Below are 24350 nucleotides of genomic sequence, written 5' to 3' on the forward strand. Positions count from 1 at the left end.
GTAATACATTTTATGCCCGTCTTATATTTTGTGTTTGCTTCTATTTAAAGGGGTTGTTCTGCGGCGAAATCAATTTTTTTTTTCTACATACCCCCACATTGTGCCCCGTTAAAAACAATCCCTTTGTTATTTAAAAATAATAAATAAAAACGCTTACCTGCATCCCCGTTCGGGCAGTTTCTTCTTTTCTTCTTTTAAAGATGGCCGCCGGTCCTTTCCCAAGGTGCACCGCGGTTTTCTCCCATGGTGCACCGCGGGTCTTCTCCCATGGTGCACCGTGGATTATCTTCTCCTGTCTTGCGTTCCACTGCCGATTACAGCCACCTAATTGGCTGATCGGCATCACGTGACGGAGGCGGAGCTACGATGACCATGCGCAGACCAGCTCTCCGGCGTGAGCACGCCAGAGCGGCCCCATTCAACAGAGCAGAAGACCAGACAGCGCAAGAGCGTCTTAAGAAGCCAGAAGATGCAGAAATTAGTCGGAGCCATGAAGACGGGGACGCCAGCAACGAAGTGGGTAAGTGTATAACTTCTGTATGGCTTATATTTAATGCACGATGTATATTACAAAGTGCATTAATATGGCCATACAGAAGTGTATAACCCCACTTGATTTCACAGGACAACCCCTTTAAGGCGTATATATTAGCTGTTTAATCCGTCCACCTCATGCATTGTTTGATCAGTTAAGATACTACTTCCATATTTAGATCAAACCATTTGGCCTAAGGAGTGTCTTGCTACATGCCCTTGTACCTTGCTACATGCCCTTGCACCCTGCTACATGCCCTTGTACCTTGCTACATGCCTTAAAGAGGACCTGTTATCCCCTCAGATCCGTGGGGCTGGATATATAGCCATATATATAGATGCGGCCTCACTGACTCTAACAATGTCACCTCTCTTACCTCCATACTAGCTGTTCTTTGTTTTAGCTCCTGATGCTGTTAATATGTCAAGTGGGCGGTCCCCACCACTCCCTATCAGTCAATTCTGAAGCCACCCATTGACAGTGAGCGGTGGGGACCGCCCATATGACAAAATCATAGTACCAGGAGACAAATCTAAAAAGGCCAGTATGGTGTAATGAGGGTGAGTATAAACAAATGTAACACATCATTGAAGTTAGCGGGGTCATGGCCACAAAGATATGCAGTTGGCCCCGCTGACATGAGGACATGACAGGCTGTATTTAAAGGTTTCTTCTACAGCAAAGCAGGACACATAAAACATCACTCTTCCATTCTCTTGACCTGCATGAGCGGCTCTAATACTCAAGATGTTTACAAGGAAAGAGAAATTCCAGCATCACAGATGAAAGAATCCACTCTAGAAAGAGAAGACCGGCGTGACCTGCGGTACAACAAGCTGCATCCCTACAGGGCGCTCCATTAAAGGACACACATGATTTATATATATATATCGATTGCATTACAACAATGGTAGAAGGCAGAATAATGGAAGTACCATCTATCCCCGAGGAGTGATACAAAAGTTCTAATGGCAAACGTCATCCTAAATGAGTCATATTATATGACATAGCACATTGAAGTGATATCTCTTTACTACAGTATTAGATGTCTTTACTTTTTCTTAATAGGAAAGTCTTCTCCTTAATTTGCCATATCTGGCATGTATTTAACTGCTAACTAGTAAATCCAGTTCCCCACCAGGACTCTGCTAATATATATAGTATTAATGACCCTTTTACAGGAGTCAAGAATCTCATGATTCTCGTTTGCTGGACAGAACAAGCTGGTGACGTCATCACCAGAACGTCTGCGCTCGGGCAGCCCGTTTAGACTAGACAGTTCTCGTTGAGTATCGTACAGTCTTTGGATACGTATTGTTCAGTGTTTCACATTCCTATGTCATATATATATATATATATATATATATATATATATATATATATATATATATATATATATATGACACAGCTTCTCTTATCTACAAGTCTCTGCGATCAGTAAATTACCCCTAGGTATTAGCGTAAGACAGCGGGTTAATTTTTTCAAGTCACAGCATAGATCCTCCACTATCTACAAGTCTCTGTGTGCGGTGAATTAGCCACAGTTGTCAGTGCTGTACAGTGGGGTAATTTATTTGGGCCCTGCTCTAATCTTAAAGGGGTTGTCCCGCGCCGAAACGGGTTTTTTTTTTTTTCAACCCCCCCCCCGTTCGGCGCGAGACAACCCCGATGCAGGGACGTACAGACAGCTTACCGGAGCGCTTACCTTGATCCCCGCGCTCCGGTGACTTCTATACTTACCTGTGAAGATGGCCGCCGGGAACCTCTTGCTTCGTGGACCGCAGCTCTTCTGTGCGGTCCACTGCCGATTCCAGCCTCCTGATTGGCTGGAATCGGCACGTGACGGGGCGGAGCTACACGGAGCCGCTCTCTGTCACGAGCGGCTCCATAGAAGAACACAGAAGACCCGGACTGCGCAAGCGCGGCTAATTTGGCCATCGGAGGCCAAAAATTAGTCGGCTCCATGGAGACGAGGACGCTAACAACGGAGCAGGTAAGTAAAAAACTTTTTATAACTTCTGTATGGCTCATAATTAATGCACAATGTATATTACAAAGTGCATTATTATGGCCATACAGAAGTGTATAGACCCACTTGCTGCCTCGGGACAACCCCTTTAATGTGCCATGATGAGGAGTAGCGGTAAGGGTCGAGTACGTGGATATGGACGCGGACATCCAAGTGAGGGCGTGGGCACAGGCTGAGTTCCTGGGCGTGGGGAATCACAGCTGGCTGCTGAGGGATTAGGAGAGAGGCAAGTTTCTGGGTTTCCCAGCTTCATATCACAATTTATGGGTCCATGTGGTAGACCTTTATTATAAACAGAGCAGTGCAAGCAGGTCCTGTCGTGGATGGCAGAAAATGTGTCCAGCAATGTATCGACCACCCAGTCTTCTACGCAGTCCACTACTCCCGGCCTAGGAACTGCAACTCTGAATCCTCTGGCTGCTCCTCCTTCCTCCCAGCCTCCTCACTCCATGAAAATGACATATTCTGATGAGCAGGCAGACTCCCAGGAACTGTTCTCGGGTCCCTGCCATGAGTGGGAACAAATGGTTCCTCTCTCACCTGAGGAGTTTGTCGTGACCGATGCCCAACCTTTGGAAAGTTCCCGGAGTCGGGGTGATGAGGCTGGGGACTTACGGCAACTGTCTCAAGAGCTTTTTGTGGATGAGGATGATGAGACACAGTTGTCTGTCAGTGAGGTAGTAGTAAGGGCAGTAAGTCCGAGGGAGGAGCGCACAGAGGATTCGGAGGAAGAGCTGCTAGATGATGAGGTTACTGACCCCACCTGGTTTGCTAAGCCTACTGAGGACAGGGCGTCAGAGGGGGAGGCAAGTGCAGCTGCAGGACAGGTTGGAAGAGGCAGTGGGGTGGCCAGGGGTAGAGGCAGGGCCAGGGCGAAGAATCCCCCAACTGTTTCCCAAAGCACCACCTCGCGGCAAGCCTCCATGCAGAGGGCTAGGTGTTCAAAGGTGTGGATGGTTTTTAGCGAGTGCGCGGACGACCGACAAACAGAGGTGTGCAACCTGTATTGCACCAAGATCAGCCAGGGAGCCACCACTACCAGCCTGACCACCACCAGCATGTGCTGGCATATGATGGCCAAGCACCCCATAAGGTGGGACGAAGGACATTCACTGCCTCCGGGTCACACCACTCCCTCTTCCACTCTGCCACAACCTGTCACACAGATCCAATCCCCCTCCCAGGATGCAGGCACGAGCGCCTCCTGGCCTGCACCCACACCCTCACCTCTATGGTCCTCCACTCCATCCAGCAATGTCTCTAAGTGCAGCGTTCAGCTGTCGCTAACACAAGCGTTGGATCGAAAGCGGAAATACGCCGCCACCCACCCGCATGAACAAACTTTAAAAGTGCACATTGCCAAATTAATCAGCCTGGAGAAACAGAGGCTTTCAAAAACATGATGGCGGCAGCGGTCCCGTGCTACTCGGTCCCCAGTCGCCACTATCTTTTCCAGTGTGCTGTCCCCGCCCTACACCAGCACGTCTCCCGCAACATAAATCGTGCCCTCACCAATGCGGTTACTAGGAAGGTCCACTTAACCATGGACACGTGGAGAAGTACTGGCGGGCATGGCCACTATATTCCCTGACGGCACATTGGGTAAACTCGGTCGAGGCTGGGACCGAGTCAGAGCCTGGGACCGCTCAAGTCTTACCTACACCCAGAATAGCGGGTCCTACCCGGGTGCGTTTTATGCCACTTACTTCAAATCCTCCCCTTCCTCCTCCTCCGCCACCTCTACCTCTCAAATAAGAAGCACATCGCCAGCAGTGGGTAGCACGTGGCATGCAGCACAGCGGTGGGCAAGCGCCAGCAAGCCGTGCTGAAACCAATCAGCTTAGGTAACAAGAGGCACATGGCCCCGAGCTGTTGCAGGATCTGACAGAGCAGACCCACCTCTGACTTTCGCTGCTGAGCCTCCAACCGGGCATGGTCATGTGTAACAATGGCCATAACCTGGTGGCGGCTCTGCAGCTCAGCAGCCTCACACACGTGCTATGCCTGGCCCACGTCTTCAATCTGGTGGTTCAGCGGTTTCTGAAAAACTACTCCCACTTGTCTGACCTGCTCAGCAAGGTGCGCCGTGTCTGCGCACATTTCCGCAAGTCCACCATGGACGATGCCAACCTGAGGACCCTGCAATGTCTGTTTCAGCTGCCAGAGCACTGACTGCTGTGCGACAGCTGGAATTCTATGCTGCACATGTTGGCCAGGCTGTACAAGCAGCGTAGAGCAATAGTGGAATACCAGCTGCAACATGGGCGGCGTAGTAGTAGTTAGCCTCCGCAATTCTTTACTGAGGAGTGAGCATGGATGGCAGATATCTGCCAGGTCCTCGTAAACTTTGAGGAGTCTACCCAGATGGTGAGCGGCGATGCGGCAATCATTAGTGTTACCATCCCGCTGCTTTGCCTGCAGAGAAGTTCGCTGCTAAGCATAAATGCCGACGCATTGGAGTTGGAACAGTAGACGGGGGATGACAGTATGTCGCTTGATAGCCAGACCACCCTCATGTCTATATCTCATTGCGTTTTGGAGGAGGAGGAGGGAGAGGGGGAGGAGGACGGGGAGGGGGAGGAGGAGGGGGAAGAGACAGCTGGCCACACTGCAGAGGGTACCCATGCTGCTTTCCTCTCATCTGTTCAGCGTGTATGGGCTGAAGAGGAGGAGGAGGATGATCCTGAAATTCATCCTCCTAGTAAGGACAGCAATGTGTTGCATATTGGGACCCTGGCACACATGGCTGACTTCATGTTAGGCTGCCTTTCCCGTGACCATCACGTTAGACGCATTCTGGCCAATATTGATTACTGGGTGTACACCCTTCTAGACCCACGGTATAAGGAGAACCTTTCCACTCTCATTCCCAAAGAGGAAAGGGTTACGAGAGTAATGCAATACCACAGGGCCCTGGTGGAAAAAGTGATGCTAAAGCTCCCATCTGACAGCGCTAGTGGCAGAAGATGCAGTTCCAAGGGCCCAGTAGCAGGGGAGGCGTGGGGATCATGCAGCATGTCCAGCGCAGACAGGGGGAACACTCTCAAGGCCTTTGCCAGCTTTATGGTTCCCCAGCAAGACTGTGTCACCACTCCCCAGTCAAGGCTGAGTCAGAGGGAGCACTGTAAAAGATGGTTACGGAGTACATAGCCGATCGTACCACCATCCACCGTGATGCCTCTGCTCCGTACAACTATTGGGTGTCAAAGCTGGACACGTGCCACGGACTTGTGCTGTACGTCATGGAGGTGCTGGCCTGCCCTGCCCTGCCGCTAGCGTCTTGTCAGAGAGGGTGTTTAGTGCAGCTGGGGGAATCATCACGGATAAGCGTACCCGCCTGTCAACTGCCAGTGCCAACATGCTTACACTTATAAAGATGAACAAAGGCTGGATTTCCCCAGACTTCTCTTCTCCACCGACGGAAAGCAGCGGAACCTAAAGATTCTTTTCGATGCAACATGAGAAAAATGCATCCTCTATCACCAGAAAAAAAGGGGGAATTAGCTTTGTCAGTCACTCTCGGATATTATTACTCCTCTTCCTAAAACAGCATGTCATCATGCTGAACTGCCAATTTTTTTGCGGCCCAAAAGGATCTATTTAAAAGTTTTTTTACAATTTTTCAAAGTTTCAAAAGTATTTATACTTTAACTGAAACCAATTTTTTTCACAGGGCTGCCTCTAGGCTCTGTTACAAATTAAGCAACAGCGAGCTGTATCTTAAAAAAATGTTTATGGGTTTCATCTGCCCTCGCGGCTGAGCAATTTTTCCGGGGGACACTTGTACTCTTGGTACACCAATTTTTCAGGACCTTCTCTATACTTTTATCAAACTAATTTTTCCGGCCTTCGGCTACACTCTTGGTAACCACATTTTTTCAGGTGTTCGCCTATACTCTTGGTACACCAATGTTTCAGGCGTCCGCTTACACTTTTGCTACAGAAATATTACAGGGATCCGCCTAAACACTTGGTACAGAAATGTTACAGGGGTTCGCCTATACTCTTGCTACAGAAATATTACAGGGGTCTGCCTAAACTCTTCCTACATAAATGTTATTGGGGTCCGCCTATACTCTTGCTACAGAAATGTTACTGGGGTCCGCCAATACTCTTGCTACATAAATGTTACAGGGGTCCCCCTATACTCTTGCTACATAAATGTTACCGGGGTCTGCCTATACTCTTGCTATAAAAAAGTTACTGGGGTCTGCCTATACTCTTGCTACAGAAATGTTACTGGAGTCCGCCTATACTCTTGCTACATAAATGTTCTTGGGATCCGCCTATACTCTTGCTACAGAAATGTTACTGGGGTCCGCCTATACTCTTGGTACTGAAAGGTTAGAGTGGTTCACCTATACTCTTGCTACAGAAATGTTACTGGGGTCCGCTTATACACTTGCTACTGAAAGGTTTGAGGGGTTCGTCTATACTCTTGCTACAGAAATGTTACTGGTGTCTTCCTATACTCTTGCTACATAAATGTTACTGGAGTCCGCCTATACTTTTGCTACAGAAATGTTATTGGGGTCCACCTATACTCTTGCTACAGACATGTTACAGGGGTCCGCCTATACTATTGATACATAAATGTTATTGGGGTACGCCTATATTCTTGCTACAGAAATGTTACAGGGGTCCGCCTATACTCTTGCTACAGAAATGTTACAGGGGTCCGCCTATACTCTTGCTACAGAAATGTTACAGGGGTCCGCCTATACTCTTGCTACAGAAATGTTACTGGGGTCCGCCTATACTGTGGGTGCACAAAGGTTTCCCATTGCGGTGTTCAGCTGCCTGTCATATACACAGAATGAAGTGTGTGGGGACACATGGATTTCCCATTGCTATGTAACTCACGGCACCTTGGGTAACACAAGGTGGAGGCTGGGACCGAGCCTGACCCAGGGCCCGCTCACATACTTCCCACACAGAGTATTGCGGGTCCTACCTCGGTCATGATTTCTTGGCATTATTATGCTACAGTACCTCCTCCTCCTGCTTGGGGTCTGGGGATTAGCGGTGGGAAACATGTATTTCCTCTCGTGTTACCACAGTTATCTGAGACAGTAGTTTGGGCCAAACAAAAGGAGCGTTACTGCATTAATGAGGCGTTCAAAGCTGCACTAGCATCCGAGTCCGCTTGAGACCCACGATTACTGGAGGTGTGGGCAGAAGCCAACGTCCTGGGGTGGAAGAATCAACTGCCCCAGGTATGGCCTGCGGAACTCCCTTGTGGTTCATCCAGACTTTGGAGCGATGAAAGCAACCGTAACTGCTTTAAAGAGACGATCCGGCTGTACTAGCATCCGAGTCCGCTTTATGCCCACGATTACTGAGGGTGTGAGCTGAGGCCGAGGTCCTTGGCAGGGTGAAACTGCCTTGTTTGGGCGCACTGATTTCTTTATCTGTAATACCGTCATGGGCTCACCTATGCTGTGGGTGCACAAAGACTTCCCATTGCGCTGTTTTACCTGTCTGGCACAAATACACTGACTGACTTGGCTAGGGTGCAGACAGCTTTCCAATTGCGGTGTTTTACCTATCTGGCACAAATACACTGAATGACTTGGGCAGAAATGTGGGCCGATGTCCTGGGCGGGGTGAAACTCTGCCATGTTTGGGCACTATCTTTTCTTCATGTTTAATACTGTCTTTGAGTTTCATGGGCTAGCCTATGCTGTGAGTGCACAAAGGCTTTCCCATTGCATTGTTCAGCTATCTCAAAACATACAAAGAATGAATTAGGCAAAAATGTGGGCCGAGGCTGAGGTCCTGGGCAGGGTGAAACTCTGCCATGTTTGGGCACTCTCTTTTCTTCCTGTTTAATTTAGTCCCTGGGTTCCAGGGGCTCGCCTATACTGTGGATGCACAAAGGCTTCCCCATTGCATTGTTCAGCTATCTGACACATTCAAAGAATGAATTGGGCAGAAATGTGGGCCGAGGTGGAGGTCCTTGGTGGGGTGAAACTCTGCCATGTTTGGGCACTCTGATTTCTTCATGTGTAATACTTTCCTTGGGTTCCAGGGGCTCGCCTATGCTGTGGGTGCACAAAGACTTCCCATTGCGTTGTTTTACCTGTCTGGAACAAATACACTGACTGACTAGGGCAGAAATGTGGGCCGAGGCTGAGGCCCTTGGCGGAGTGAAACTCTGCCATGTTTGGGCACTCTGTTTTCCTCATGTGTAATACCATCTTTCAGTTCATTGGGCTCGCCTATGTTGTGGGTGCTCAAAGACTTCCCATTGTGGTGTTTTACCTGTCTGGCACAAATACACTGACTGACTATGGCAGAAATGTTGGCCGAGACCGAGGTGCTTGGCGGGGTGAAACTGCAATGTTTGGGCACTCTGATTTCTTCCTGTGTAATACCATCTTTGTACACCGACAGCATAGGCGAGCCCAAAGAACTCAAAGACTTTCTATTGCGGTGTTGAGCTATCTGACATCTACATAGAATGAATTGTGTGGGGACACATGGATTTCCCATTGTTATGTATCTCGCAGCGCATTGGGTCACACAAGGTGGAGGCTGGGACCGAGCCTGACCCTGGGCCCACTCACGTGCTTCCCACACAGAGTATTGCTGCATTGTGGAGATATGTAGAAGTGCTGGCACCTGAGTCCCCTTTAAGCCTACGTTTGCGGCTCCTGACAATTTTGTGATGGAGGTGGCACGGGATTGGAATGATGATCATAAGTCAATTTATCATCAATTCGCATCAGCATTGTGGGCTATCGCCCACACTTTCAAAGAATGGCTGTGATTGGTTAATCCAGTGCCAGCTTTGATTGGCTGATGCAACGCTGGATTAACTAATCAAAGCAGTAGCTTCCTGGAGGTGGGGTATTCAAGCCCTACTTCCAGGAAAGAACTGCTCTGCCTGCAGCAGTGATAGAGACCAGCAGGAGGACCGGATTGCCAGCAGGAGGTGAGTATTGGGTTTCTTTTAACAGGTAGCTTAGCTAGAACTTATTTTTGGGAGAGGGCTTATATCTCAAGCATCCCCTGAAAATTGGCATAGGTCTTATTATTAGGGTAGGTCTTACTATCGGGGAAACACAGTCCTATGCTACAATGCTTGACCAATTAAAGAACTGGTGGTTAGATGACTCTTCTAAACCCTGGATTAATATTGAATCCAGTATTACTAAATACCCTAAACTTTCAAATCTGTTGTGCGCTCTAGACTAAAAAAATTCCTCTGTCCTTATTTCCCACAATATCATTCTGGGAAGCAATCTAAGGGTATTACCAAGTCATATATAGCACTATCATTATGTCCCCCTCATCTCTATTTCTTCCTTAAACTAGATGGAAAGAGGTCATTCAGGAATCCTTTAACACAGACCAGTGGTCATCGACATACTAGCTTAACTGTAAATCTCACTGTGAGAATCCAATGGAAACTAACAGGAAACGTCTATAGAGATGGTATCTAACCTCGTATCGCTTAAATAAAATGTCACCACAACATTCTAATATATGCTGGAGGTATCATAGACAAACTGGCTCATTACTACATATATGATGGTTATGTCAACCCCTTAAACTACGTTGGGATCAAGTCCATTATGCACTATGCTCAATTCTACAAATTAATTTTCACTGGGGTCCACACATTGCTCTTTTGTCACTAGGCATGGAAGATTGCTTTTTCTCTGACCTTTTTAGTTCTCATACTTTAACAGCAACTAGATCATCCATAGCTAAAAAATGGAGAAGCTCAAGTGTGCCTCCTGTAACTGAAATCTTCTTCATGGTTCAACATAATTGCTTGATGGAACATCTGATTGCTTGCAGATTGGGTCAATTAACTAAATTCACAAGTCATTGGACAAGGTGGCTCACATACTCAGGATACACATGTTAACTACCTTATTTATTTAAAATGTATTGGATTTTAAAACAGGCTACACCGAAACAGAATGTTACACTTTATGCAAATGTCCTTGCCTGTTCCACCTGTCCTAATTATATATAACGGTGCAGACAAGTTACTCTTCTATTGTGTATCTTGGACCTCAGTTTCTACTTGCTGTTCTTCGGCTTTCTCTTCTTTCGATCAACCTCTCCTAACTCCATATCTAGGTGACTCCATGACCAATCTAAAGGCTGCATTGTGTAAACTGAACAATATGACACCAGACTTAGTTCATTTTACATTTCCCATTAATGTGAACTATAACTGAGACATATTACAACTGAATGGCAATGCAGAATTTGATATTGGCCTCACTGTGATATTGCTGTCCTATAATATACTTTTATAACTGGGATTTTGCATTTTGTACATTTTGGAACATCACCAATACCATAAAACTAATAAAAGATTTGTTAAAGAACAACAATAAGCCAGTAAATAAGTGAATGAAAAGGTTGAACTAAACCTTAAAAGCCGTTTACGTGAATTACTGGTGTATAACATTCCTGGCTAACAGGATTTGTATTGCTAAGCACTTACAGTCCGTATATACAAAGCAGGGGTATAGCAATAGTAGGTGCAGAGGTAGCAGTCATATCTTGTCCCTGACATACATTAGAAGAGGCCATTATTATAACTGAAACATAATAGATAATAATAATAAAATCCATCCTGAATGCGGCAGCCAGGCTCATCTTCCTGTCCAGCCGCTACTCGGACGCCTCTGCCCTGTGCCGGTCACTGCACTGGCTGCCCGTTAAATACAGAATTCAATTTAAACTCGCCACCTTCATCCACAAAGCCCTCCACAGCACTGCGCCCCCCTATATTGCCTCCCTCATCTCAATCCATCACCCAGCCCGGGCTCTCCGCTCTGCTAACGAAACCAGATTGAGCACCCCTTTAATTCGAACTTCTCATTCCCGCCTCCAAGACTTCTCCAGAGCAGCAAACCCCTTTGTACTCCGCCTGATAACATGCTCCCTGACCTACTGACTGCAATCCCTGCTAGCCATCATAAACCGCTCCTGCAGTCATACTGTTTCTGCCGTCACACGGCTAAATGTCTGACCATTGTCTATGTGTATATCACCCCTCACTCTCCATCCCGCCATACCGTGCACATCTCCAGCCCCTGTACCTTCTGTATCATCCCATTACTTGTAGTATGTAAGCTCGTTGGAGCAGGACCCTCACCCCTACTGTTTCCATCAGCTGATTACTATGTAACCGTGGTTCTGTAATGTTTGTACTTTTGTCTTTCTGTATCCCCCGTCTATGTAAGCGCTGCGGAATATGTTGGCGCTATACAAATAAAGATTATTATTATTATTATTATTTTTCACAGCATCAGACCCTAGACCTGCATGGGGAAATGGGGGTACTGTTATGGTAATAATATATGTTTCTTACATCAGCCTAGGCAAACACATGTCTATATATCTGTTAGCAGTTAAGTGGTTAACATGCTCAATATTATACACTGGTATGTGCAAGCAGCATGTTGTAATACACCCCTATGCAGCTTTCTCACAGGAAACTTATCTAGTAGAGCGCTCTGGGGCCCCCCCAACACTCATAAGCAAAAGCTACTTGGATACTGAACACAGTATAAGTTTGGTTTGTTCTTATTTAGTTAGAGGTGACGTATTTGGTAGCGGAATATAACTTGGGGCGTTAAGATATGTTATTTATTAGAGTCATTACATACTAAGCCAATCATGATGTTGTTATGATGTTGGAGGCGTACATGTGTATTGACGCATCATGTCCAATCATATCTGTACCGGTATGATGTGAATAAACTAGATGGCTGATGGTTGACCACAACATGTCAAAGTCAATTACATTGCATGCATGCTACTTCTCATTAAAACCAATTTGGCGCAGGACAGTGAAGTGAATGGAATATGAAACTATACCCATAACATCTGGTGCCCGACCTTGGAATGGACAAGTGATTCTTGGAAATATGAATCTAACCAATGGACACATGGTTTAGCGGATGCAAACAGTGGGGACACACTGTTGCAAACCAAAGTGAGGATTATTCTCCCCCATTGTATGTCCAGCATTCTGTGTGCCAAGCCTTGGATGAGTAATTTCCCTCTAAAGGGTTAATTTTTATTAATTGGTCACTTGTCTATTGAAGAACCCTGTTTTATGACTTCACTGTTCAGTGTTGCTATGTGCTGTTAAAATTGTTGTTTAGACATCAGTTAGTTCTCATCATCGTTAGTAGTGCTCATCGTGTTTCCAAATCTTGACGAAGATTTGATGGGTCCTTGAGATAAGTGATGGTTTCTTAAGATAAGAAACATTTATTCTCAAGGTTATTTTAATTACTTCGGGCATTAAATTGCTAAGTAGGTGAAAAGTTGGACCATAAAGGGTTGTTTTTAGTCATAAATAATGGGTCACGCTGACTTTAAAATTGATGATGATGTACATAGGAGGTTCACAGCATAAGGAATAGTGCAAGCTGTTGAAGACAAGGAAAAAGCTTGATGGAAATTGTGGACTGTTGCTTTAATGAGAAGTTTTGGAAAACTGTGTTAGATGATAATGGAGGAATTCGGGCTGATGGGCGATTGCTCAAATTTGCAGAGGCCCGGTGACGAATGTTTATGCATGTGATGAAGAGTAAAAGATAGCTGAAGTTACAAGATGGCGATTGCTACATGTGCTTTGTGTGAAAGACAAAGATGGCCAGCCCTTCTTCACCATCTGAATGCTCCACCCTGGATGTATCATGGATGATGTTTCCTCCCTATTACCCTGCCCATAGATGGCCATGTTGTTAATGTGGCCAGTACCAGTGTGCATACCTTCATTCGTGTCTAGTATGTTGTGTTCCTAGACCTGCCCATTACCATTGCTCAGTCAGGCTACGCCTCCAGTCATCATTTCAGTGCCAGTCATGGCCCAGCAGACATTGTAGAATCTGCTGTAACAATACCTGCAGCCACTGCCCAGGCACCATCTTAGCCTCCCAGCAGGCATGGGCTGGCTTCTCACTTCCCATAGATGTACATTTTACCTGGCATCCCAATGCTTGCACTGGTAATAGTGCTCAACACCAATGATGGGTGCCCTTTCTGAATTGCATAGGAATGTTCAAAACCCCTCCATCCCAGCTGCCTCTTCCTCCCCTCTCCCTGATTATCTGCCCTGCAGCCTGTGTTGGCACCCACCTCAAGTCGCTTTGCCTGGCATTGTGCACATATAGTTGTTGCTGGAAAGATCTCAGGGATCTATTTCACTACAAAGTGTGTGTGTGTGTGGGGGGGGGGGGGGGGATCTTTTTATCCTCTCATTCATGCAGTTTGTGTCCTTCTATGTCATGAAGCAAGTTCATGCAGAATCTGTGGAAAAACTCTCATTAGCCGGTGACTGTCATATGTGACAAATAACCACCGTTTGTCCTGTATGTTTTGATTTTATGTTATCTGTCTTAACACTGATGTTTGCTGTACGTATTAGTCTCCTTCATACAAGTGTCCGGTAGTGTCTGCACTGAGGGGACAGGTCACTATGGGTGACAATAGCATTGATACGGATCAGAAGATAGCGGACAGCAGTACAAAAATCAGAAGATAGCGGACAGCAGTACAAAAATCAGAAGATAGCGGACAGCAGTACAAAAATCAGAAGATAGCGGACAGCAGTACAAAATCAGAAGGTAGCGGACAGCAGTACAAAAATCAGAAGATAGCGGACAGCAGTACAAAATCAGAAGGTAGCGGACAGCAGTACAAAAATCAGAAGATAGCGGACAGCAGTACAAAAATCAGAAGATAGCGGACAGCAGTACAAAATCAGAAGATAGCGGACAGCAGTACAAAATCAGAAGATAGCGGACAGCAGTACAAAAATCAGAAGATAGCGGACAGCAGTACAAAAATCAGAAGATAGCGGACAGCAGTACAAAAATCAGAAGATAGCGGACAGCAGTACAAAATCAGAAGATAGCGGACAGCAGTACAAAAACTTTCAGAGAGTGAAATGATTATTAAGTGATAATTTGATAGTCTCCTTAGAGAGTGCAAGAGTGTTATTGTGTCACCTTGGGAGGTATATAGGAATACATGTTATGTATAGGACGACGGGAAAAGAGAGGAAAGAAAGAAATCAGTTAGTCCTGGAGTAAGACAGTGAAAAGGAATATAGGCTACACTAGCATTGAATGGAGTTGCATTTACAAATAGCGGCATATAACTAAAGATATGTTAATCATTAGAGTCATTACATACTAAGCCAATTATGAGTTGTTGTGATGTTGGGGGCGTACATGTGTATTGATGCGTCATGTCCAACTATATATGTACCATTATCATGTGAATAAACTAGAAGTGTACTGATGGTTGACCACAACATGTCAGTCAGTTACATTACATGCATGCTACTTCGCATTATAACCAATTTGTAGCAGGAGAGTGAAGTGAATGGAATATGATATTATTCCCATAACAGCTTGGTATCACTTTTTCACAGCACCAGACCCTAGACCTTCATGGGGAAATAGGGGTGGGCATGAAGAAAAGAGTTAGTCGGTACAAAGCTATGCAGCCGGCTTCTCTGACACGAGCGGTGCTCTTTAAAATAAGTTGACTATAGACCCATTTTTGTTGCTTACTGTTTTCCACAAAGCTTAGACAATGTAAGCAACCCCTTAACAGGATTTCTGGGTATGAAATTGAAATTCAGAAAATTCTAAAATCGAGGAGGTACAGCTATGCACTAGCAGCCTGTGCCTTTTATCTGACGCTCTGTACTCTCTTCTTCATCCTGTACAGCCGCTGATCTGCGGCTGTGTTTATATGCATCACTTTCACAGTAATCATAGCTACACACTGTTACCTACAACTTTCTGCATGCATCGAGCTTGTTTACCGGCCACTGTAGCTCCGCCCACAGCTCACAGGTCCTGCAACTTATTAGCACCCCTCTTACTCAGAGTGCCAGAGAAAGCCTGCTGAAGCAAACGGACCGTGCGGTACTGCATATGAGCAATACAGCTAAATGCTACCATTCCTTACCCCCATCATACACTGCTCACAGGATGTCGGAGGCCATGAACAGACAGATGTTAGAGGAAGTGGAGCTATCATTCAGGTGGAGCGTCACATGACAGACAGAAAATAAAGAAAGTAGCTGGGCCTATTACGAAATGACTTACTGTAATGATGTACATTAGATTTTACATGGTTAGTCTGCGCCTGGGATACCCCTTTAATATCATAATGACAGATAATGTGCTCACATGAGACGGAAGAAATTCTCTTTACTGGTAAAACTTTGAAAAATGATTGCAGTCATAGAGCATCAAGGCGACCATCTGTTACATTCGGCAATATGGCTCCATTCAAGGATTATGGATAGAACTTTCTGCGCGAGTTGTACTTCCAAGCTGTTCTTGTCAGCGTTAAACCCATCGCGATGATGCATTTTAATATCAATCAGACTAAGTAAAGACTGACAAAAGTCCACATATGGATGACAAGCTGTTTCTTCCATAAATATTTTTACATTTCTGAAATAAAAGGCTTTTACTTGGTATCGCTGTTTGCAAATTACTTCGTGAGCTTCGTGACTGACAAAGTCAGGAGAAATCGGATAATTAATTATGGCACAAATGAAACATTTGGTGTTTAGAAAGGTTTGTGTGCTGAAATGTATCCATTTGGAATATATTGATAAATAGTATCAGTCTAAGCTTGTCAGCTGTGTATTCTAAGAGAGAAAGGGGCAAAATGCTGGGAAATGGCGCAACCTTTCATTGGACGCAACCACTGAATCCAGGATAAACCGGACTGTTCTTTTATTAGTTTAAAACCAGCAAATATGATGCTGCTTGCACAATTTCGTGGCATTTTGCACCTTTCCTCACATTTAATAACAGGCTGAGTTCAGTTTTGAGGCATTTTCTGGGTTGGCAGCACCTTCGCTCCTGCACTTCTATCCATGACCATATTGGATCCCATAAACAAAGGCACCGAACTATTGTGTCTCCTAGGGAACATTCAGATGGGTGCTTTTAACATGCGATATCTGACCGATTGTGATAGGGGCTAAAAGGGTTAATATATGTTGCTTAGCAATCCATTTGAAAAAATAAGGATGAATACTGCAAAATATTTTATGTGTATAGAACCGATGACTGTTTTGAGGAACAAGCCTGTGGTTTCCTGTCTTGAGCTCTACGCCTGACCTGAGTGGAATCAGGAAGGTCACCAGAGCAGATGTTCCTTAGTCTGTCAAGAAATGGCTTAACCACAGAGAGTTAGCAGTTTCTAAAAAGAATGTGCTTGTCTAAGTCATATGTGAAATCACAAGTCTAAGTCATATGTGGGATCACGAGTTTTTCCCTGTTTAACCACAAGTTGCATCCTGCGAGGGCAACTGTCTATAAAAACCAAGACATACAGAAAATAAACAGAGTTCATTGCTTCAACCTATACGACGTATTGGTCTATGCTTTGTCTCCAGGAGCGCTCCTACCTAGGTCAATTTGGAAACGGACAACATCACTGACCAGTCTGTTTGAGCAGACTAACCCCCGACAATTGCAATAAGGTCAAACATTGCATGAGAACAGAACACATTGCTTTCAGTGTGCTTATTACACATCAACAATATTTCTCTCAGACTGTTAGCCCAAGACTTACAAATCTCTATATGTCTTATTATTGGGCAATTCCATGTCAGAATCACACACCATTTCCTATGGTAGCAAAAAAGAATTGCATTGCAATTTTCATGTGAGTGCAATGCAATTTTTCTTTGTTTCCTATTGATTTCTTGGATTTCAGTAGCTAAACTAAGTTCAACTTAATGAGCTGCCAAAATTGGGAGATCCAATTCAACCTTCACTTGAATCACGATCACAAGCTAAACTGTGTAGGTGCAACATTTTTCTACCTGATCTTAGATCAAAACTTTGGTGCTCCCAGTCCTTAAAGGGGTTGTCTCGCGCCGAAACGTTTTTTTTTTTTTTCAATAGGCCCCCCGTTCGGTGCGAGACAAACCCAAGGGATGGGTTAAAAAATATATATATATATTACTTACCCGAATCCCCGCTCTGTGACGACTTCTTCCTTCCTTCTCCAAGATGGCCGCCGGGATCTTCACCCATGATGCACCGCGGGTCTTCTCCCATGGTGCACCGTGGGCTCGGTGCGGTCCATTGCCGATTCCAGCCTCCTGATTGGCTGGAATCAGCACACGTGACGGGGCGGAGCTACGATGACGACGCGGGACCAGCTCTCCGGCACGAGCGGCCCCATTCACCAGGCAGAAGACCGGACTGCGCAAGCGTGTCTAAAAACGCCAGAAGACAGCGAATTTAGACGGATCCATGGCGACGGGGACGCCAGCAACGGAGCAGGTAAGTGAATAACTTCTGTATGGCTCATAATTAATGCACGATGTATATTACAAAGTGCATTAATATGGCCATACAGAAGTGTATACCCCCACTTGCTGCCGCGAGATAACCCCTTTAATAAAGTTTCTCAGGGGAGTTCTTGAGCTGTGTATTACAGCTCATTCCTTTTTACACCCTTGCATTTGTCATATTTCTGGTGTCCGAATATGACTACAGGTGTCAGGGATGATCAGAGCATTACACAGGTTGCTGTTACTAAATATCTGGGGGACGCTCACGCACATTAAGAGACTAAGCGCAGAATCCAGTAGACAACCATAAACTTAACTTGGCAACAGAATCAGTGATATATTCACTTGTACTCGCCACATAGTTTCAGGACGCTGCAATACAGATGCAAAGACACTAGCACTGTCGACTTTCGTCTTTCGCAACATTGTTTCAGTTTGCCAGCTTCTGCAGAAACAAGTCTCAGACTCCAGCACAAGTGCAGGCCCAAATATGTGCAGTGACTAAGTTATGCTGCAGGCCACTTTAGTCACCCACAGTCTCTTAATATTTTTTGGGCCTGTCATACTCAGCACTCTAGGTATGGCTTCACCCCCACAGTCCTTGTGGCAGAGGCTCTCTCTACTTTCAGCAACACATTGGATATGACTGGCGCTGCCCGCTCACGCCGGTCCCTGCGCATACTTTGTAGCCGTTATATTGTCCTTTACTTTTTCCAATTTATACATCATGTTTACAACTTTCTTTCTGGTTTTCTTTACATGAATACTTTGATTAAAAAGAAACAACATTTAAGGAATCTTACCCGGCAATTGGATCCAGTGCGATAGCTTTGGAGTTGTGAAGATCAAGGTCGATCAAGGTGATACACACCGTTCCATTGCGATTACATGTAAAAACTTTGTCGCTGCCGTGGTCCACAAAGTAAAAGTTGCCAGTTAGCCAGTCAACAGCCATTTGCTGAACATCTATAAAGAAGAAATGATAATATTAATAAAACAGACCTTATAATATAGGTAGTTGTTGCTTTCTTTTAACCAATACTTCCAAAAGTTTGTGCATGGCTCAAAAAAATGGCCACCATCTATGCAGCCTGTGAAAATCTATCCTTAGACAGGAAAATACCAGAGGGAGAAGGGCAGGATCAGAGTAAGACAAGGCTGAAGCCCAACACCATTCTGTTTCCATAGGGCTTACCACTCAGCATAACAAGACTAAACAGTGCTGCAAATGATTCAGCCTCCACTACGGTATCTATCTATCTATCTATCTATCTATCTATCTATCTATCTCATATCTATCCTTTATCTATCTATCTATCTATCTATCTATCTATCTATCTATCTATCTATCTATCATCTATCTATCTCATATCTATCTATCTATCTATCTATCTCTCTATCTACTATCTATCTATCTACTATCTATTTATCCATCCATCCATCTATCTCATATCTATCTATCTACGGTATCTATCTATCTATCTATCTATCTATCTATCTATCTATCTCCTATCTATCTATCTACGGTATCTATCTATCTATCTCATATCTATCTATCTATCTCATATCTATCTATCTCCATCTCATATCTATCTATCTCCTATCTATCTATCTATCTCCTATCTATCTATCTATCTATCTATCTATCTATCTATCTATCTATCTATCTCTCTCTCTCTCTCTCATATCTATCTATCTATCTATCTATCTATCTATCTCATATCTATCTATCTATCTATCTATCTATCTATCTATCTATCTATCTATCTATCTATCTATCCATCTCATATCTTTCTATTTCCTATCTATCTATCTATCTATCTATCTATCTATCTATCTATCTATCTATCTATCTCATATCTATTTATCTTTAAAACAAATAAAAATCCATAGACTTTAAGGCAGATCTGACAGCTTTCTGACCATATGGTATTAGGAACAACAAAAGGCGCATCTCATAGATCATTAACAGTAACAGCACCAACCGGCCAATTATCATGTCTAGCAAGCCGTGGTGACTGGGTGCTGCCAAGCCTTCCTTCACCACAATCAGACGTCTAAAAGTTTCCTATCGGTTTGGAGGCATTTGCTGCAACATTGTGTCTGTTTGGATGAACTGCCATGACTATACTGCGCCGATTGGCATCGATGCCTGATAAAGAACAGACGACCTCCAAACACAATCCCGTCCCTCGCAGTCCGCGGCGTTGCAGCTGTAACGGGGTTTTGTGCAGAGTTTAAGTTTGTATTGAGAATGTTTTACACATGTAAATTGTGTTTTTCCCTGCCAGGATTCCTGCACAACACAAACACAAACAAAGACAACCATTACGCTCCTAATTCCTGTGTAAGTGAATTTGTAGCTTGTTGCCAAATGATTATAAAATTATAATAGCGTCCCTCAAGCCTGCCATCTGAACCGAACAATAAAAGGAGATTTATAGCAATACACAGCGATTACAATCTTTTCTTAACAGCGTCTACTAAACGTGTCTCATAAATCTGCTCCCATTATAAATCAAAAACGGAATCTTTATTTTTTTATTTTTTGCCGTTTTCTTTTTTTTTTGAGCGAGAGAATAAAGGAAGGTCTCTCAGTGCTGATCTAAAACGAGAAGCATAATCCACTATTATTAATGAACGCACATCAAGAGCGCGCAGTCAAATGAGACTCCGGTGAGCATAATGTGACATGACCATTCTGTCCAGCTATGCTTTACCAATCTTAATTGTTCCTCCCCGGGGTAATAACTATATAGCATTTATACCTCTTTATCATTATACAGCCTCCTACGGTGCGGCCGCCTCTACCTTGAGTCTCAGTGTAAAATTACTTTTGCTAACAGTGGTGACAAAGCTTTGATTTTCCTTCTGTTTTGAGGATGTTGGTAATGTATGCAACATATTCTATCCTGAGATTCATTAGGCATGTTTGAAGAGTCTCTGATAACTCAGCATGGTAAGAGCACTCTTCCTGCCGTCTTCACCGGCCTTAGTGATGTCCAACCTGTGTGATCGCGCATGGCACCAGCCCTAAGCTTATAGGCGCATGTCAGGCTGGTAGGCTGATGGTGATCGACGTCCTCCCCTTTAGGTCCATCTGGACAGATGATTTTCTTTCTCCATGCAACAATGTTTTGTGCAGACACATGAATCATCTTCCTTCTAGCTCTATTTCTTTTCCTCAGATGCTCTGAGATGAAACTGGCAGCCCACCGGTGCCCCTGCAACACAATCACTTAGTTGTGCTACTCTATTTATGTTATGAGTTTGGTTCTGGTGCTGTATTTATATGACAGGCTTGGTTCTAATGCTGTATTTCTGTTCTGAGCTTGGCTCTAGTGCTGTATTTATGTAGTGGACTTGCTTATGATGCTGTATTTATGTTACAGGACTTCTCTAGAGCAGCACCGATCCTCTGGAACGCACTACCCCAAAACATCCGGGCAATCCCAAAGCACAGAACTTCAGACGTGCCTTAAAAATGCACCTCTTCGGGGAGGCATATTAAATTTCCTGATTCACACCCCTACAACATGCCCCTTGCCCCTCCCTATGGCTCCCCACATGTTCCACCTTGCCTATCATATACATCTTTTGCCCCTGTACTTCCTTATCACCTCCCAATTTTGTTTTCTAGTTAATAAATACCGAATGTTATTTGTGCTCCCCCCTGCCTCCTCTCCTGCCACTGTACCTTCTGAACCACCCCACCCCGTCTCTCTCCAAATAAGTGTATACCACATTTACTGTCTAGTTTGTGTTCCCCATGTGCTTTGAAAGCGCAGAATAAGTTGATGCTATACAAATAAAGATTATTATTATGAGCTTGGTTCTGGTGCTGTATTCATGTTATGAGTTTGGTTCTAGTACTTTATTCATGTTATGACCATAGTTCTAACATAGTTTGTTAGGCTGAATGAAGACAATGTCCATCTAGTCCAGCCTGTCTAACCTCCTGTGTTGATCCAGAGGAAGGCAAAAAACCCCAAGAGCAGAAGCCAGATAGCCCTTTTGGGGAAAAAATTCCTTCCCGACTCCCTAATGGCAATCAGACTGTTCCCTGGATCAACCCCTAATAGTTCCTACCTGCCTATATACCAGGATTAACAATTAACCTAAGATTTATAACCTGTAATATCCTTCCTCTCCAGAAAGACATCAAGTCCCCTTTTAAACTCCTCTATGGATTTAGCCATCACCACTTCCTCAGGCAGAGAGTTCCACAGTCTCACTGCTCTTACAGTAAAGAACCCCCTTCTATGTTGGTGATGAAACCTACTTTCCTCTAATCGTAACGGATGTCCTCTTGTTACCGTCGCAGTCCTGGGTATAAACAGATCATGGGAGAGATCCTTGTATCGTCCCCTCATGGATTTATACAGAGTTATTTGGTCACCCCTTAGCCGTCTGTTTTCCAGGGTAAATAATCCCAGTTTTGGTGCTTCTCTGGGTATTCCAGTCCCTTCATTCCATGTATTAGTTTAGTTGCCCTTCTTTGAACCCCCTCCAGCACTGTAGCATCTTTCCTGAGCACCGGTGACCAGAACTGTACGCAGTATTCCATGTGGGGCCTGACAAGTGCCTTATATAGTGGGAGGATAATGTTCTCGTCCTTCGCCCCTATACCTCTTTTAATGCACCCCAAGACTTTATTTGCCTTTGCAGCAGCTGACTGACATTGGTTACTCCAGTTTAGTCTATTATCCACTAGTACCCCCAGATCCTTTTCCATATCACGTTTTCCTAGCGGTACTCCATAAATTGAATATTGGTGGCATCCGTTTCTCCTGCCCATGTGCATAGTCTTACATTTTTCAACATTGAACTTCATTTGCCATTTTTCTGCCCAAGCCCCCGGCTTATCCAGGTCCGTTTGTAGCCGCACATTGTCCTCCGTTGCATTAATTATATTGTATCATTTTGTGTCATCTGCAAATATTGATATTTTGCTGTGCAGCCCCTCTATCAGGTCGTTGATAGATATATTAAACAGGATGGTGCCTAATACCGAACTCTGTGGCACCCCGCTAGTGACTGTGGTCCAATCAGAGTATGAACCATTTATTACCACCCTCTGCTTTCTATCATTGAGCCAATTTTTTACCCATTTACACACGTTTTCGCCCAGTCCAAGCTGCCTCATTTTGTATATTAGCCTATTATGTGGCACGGTGTCAAAGGCTTTAGAGAAGTCCAGATATACGAGATCAATAGATTCTCCCAGGTCCAGCCTAGAGCTTACTTCATCGTAGAAACTGATCAGATTTGTCTGACATGAGCGACCCTTCATGAATCCATGCTGGTGAGGAGTTATTCCCTTGTTCTCCTTGAGGTGCTCATTGATGGCGTCTCGCAGAATCCCCTAGAAAATTTTTCCCGTTACTGAAGTTAGACTTACTGGCTTGTAGTTACCAGGCTCACTTTTGCTCCCTTTTTTGTAAATTGGGACCATGTTGGCAATGCGCCAATCCAATGGTACTACACCGGTCTTGATAGTGTCTAGAAATATAAGATATAGCGGCCTAGCTATCTCGTCACTTAGTTGCCTCAGTATCCTTGGGTGTAATCCATCTGGGCCCGGCGATTTATCAATTTTAGTCTTCTTTAGTCACTTCCGCAACTCCTCCTGCGTTAGGTATGAGATATTTTGTGAGGGATTCATTTTATTCCCCTGCATCTTGTGTGGCATTTCCTTTTCGTTTGTGAATACACTGGAGAAGAAACTGTTTAATAGATTTGCCTTCCCTCCGTCATCTTCAATGATCTCTCCTGCATTATTTTTTAAAGGGCCAGTGCTCTCCCTGCAAATCTTTTTGCTGTTAATATACCGTAGTTGAAAAATAGCTTCGGGTTGTTTTTGCTCTTTTTGGCGATCCGTCTTTCTGCTTCTTCGCTGCCTTCTTGCTTTAGTAGTTTGAACGCTTTCTTTTTTTCATTTATTGCCTCCCTTACCGTCTTGTCGAGCCACATTGGTTTCCTTTTAGTTGAGTTTCTTTTATTTTTAAAGGGAATGAACTGCTCACATGAGGTGATTAGGATACTTTTAAACGTTTCCCATTTGTCCTCTGTACCGTATTTATGTACAAAGCTTGGTTCTGGCACAGTACTTATTTACTGTTCTGGTGTAGGTATGCTGCTATCTTGCTGCGTTCTGCACAAGCATTATAAAGGCATACTGCGTTATAGTGCAACATATAGTTACTGATTACTTCAGAAGGGTTTTTGATCCACCGATTATTCCGATTGCCAAACTTGGAGTCAGGGTGCATTCACACGAACGTATATCGGCTCGGTTTTCACGCCGAGCCGATATACTTTGTCCTCATGTGCAGGGGGGGAGGCTGGAAGAGCCCAGGAGCAGGAACTGAGCTCCCGACCCATCTCTGCCTCCTCTCCACCCCTCTGCACTATTTACAATGGGGAGAGGCGGGACGGGGGCGGTGCTAATTCACGGC

General features: G+C 44.6%; 1 protein-coding gene across 1 annotated transcript in view; it reads right to left on the minus strand.

Annotated features, from left to right (window-relative positions):
- The window catches only part of LRP1B (LDL receptor related protein 1B), a 1872788-nt gene that overhangs the window by 1106408 nt on the left and 742030 nt on the right, over positions 1-24350 (minus strand). Inside the window, exon 7 of the mRNA XM_066577770.1 lies at positions 18696-18858. Coding sequence (XP_066433867.1) covers positions 18696-18858 — 163 coding nt within the window. The remainder of the gene's footprint in view (positions 1-18695; positions 18859-24350) is intronic.

The sequence above is a fragment of the Eleutherodactylus coqui genome, chromosome 8, assembly GCF_035609145.1.
Source record: "Eleutherodactylus coqui strain aEleCoq1 chromosome 8, aEleCoq1.hap1, whole genome shotgun sequence".
Classification (NCBI taxonomy): domain Eukaryota; kingdom Metazoa; phylum Chordata; class Amphibia; order Anura; family Eleutherodactylidae; genus Eleutherodactylus; species Eleutherodactylus coqui.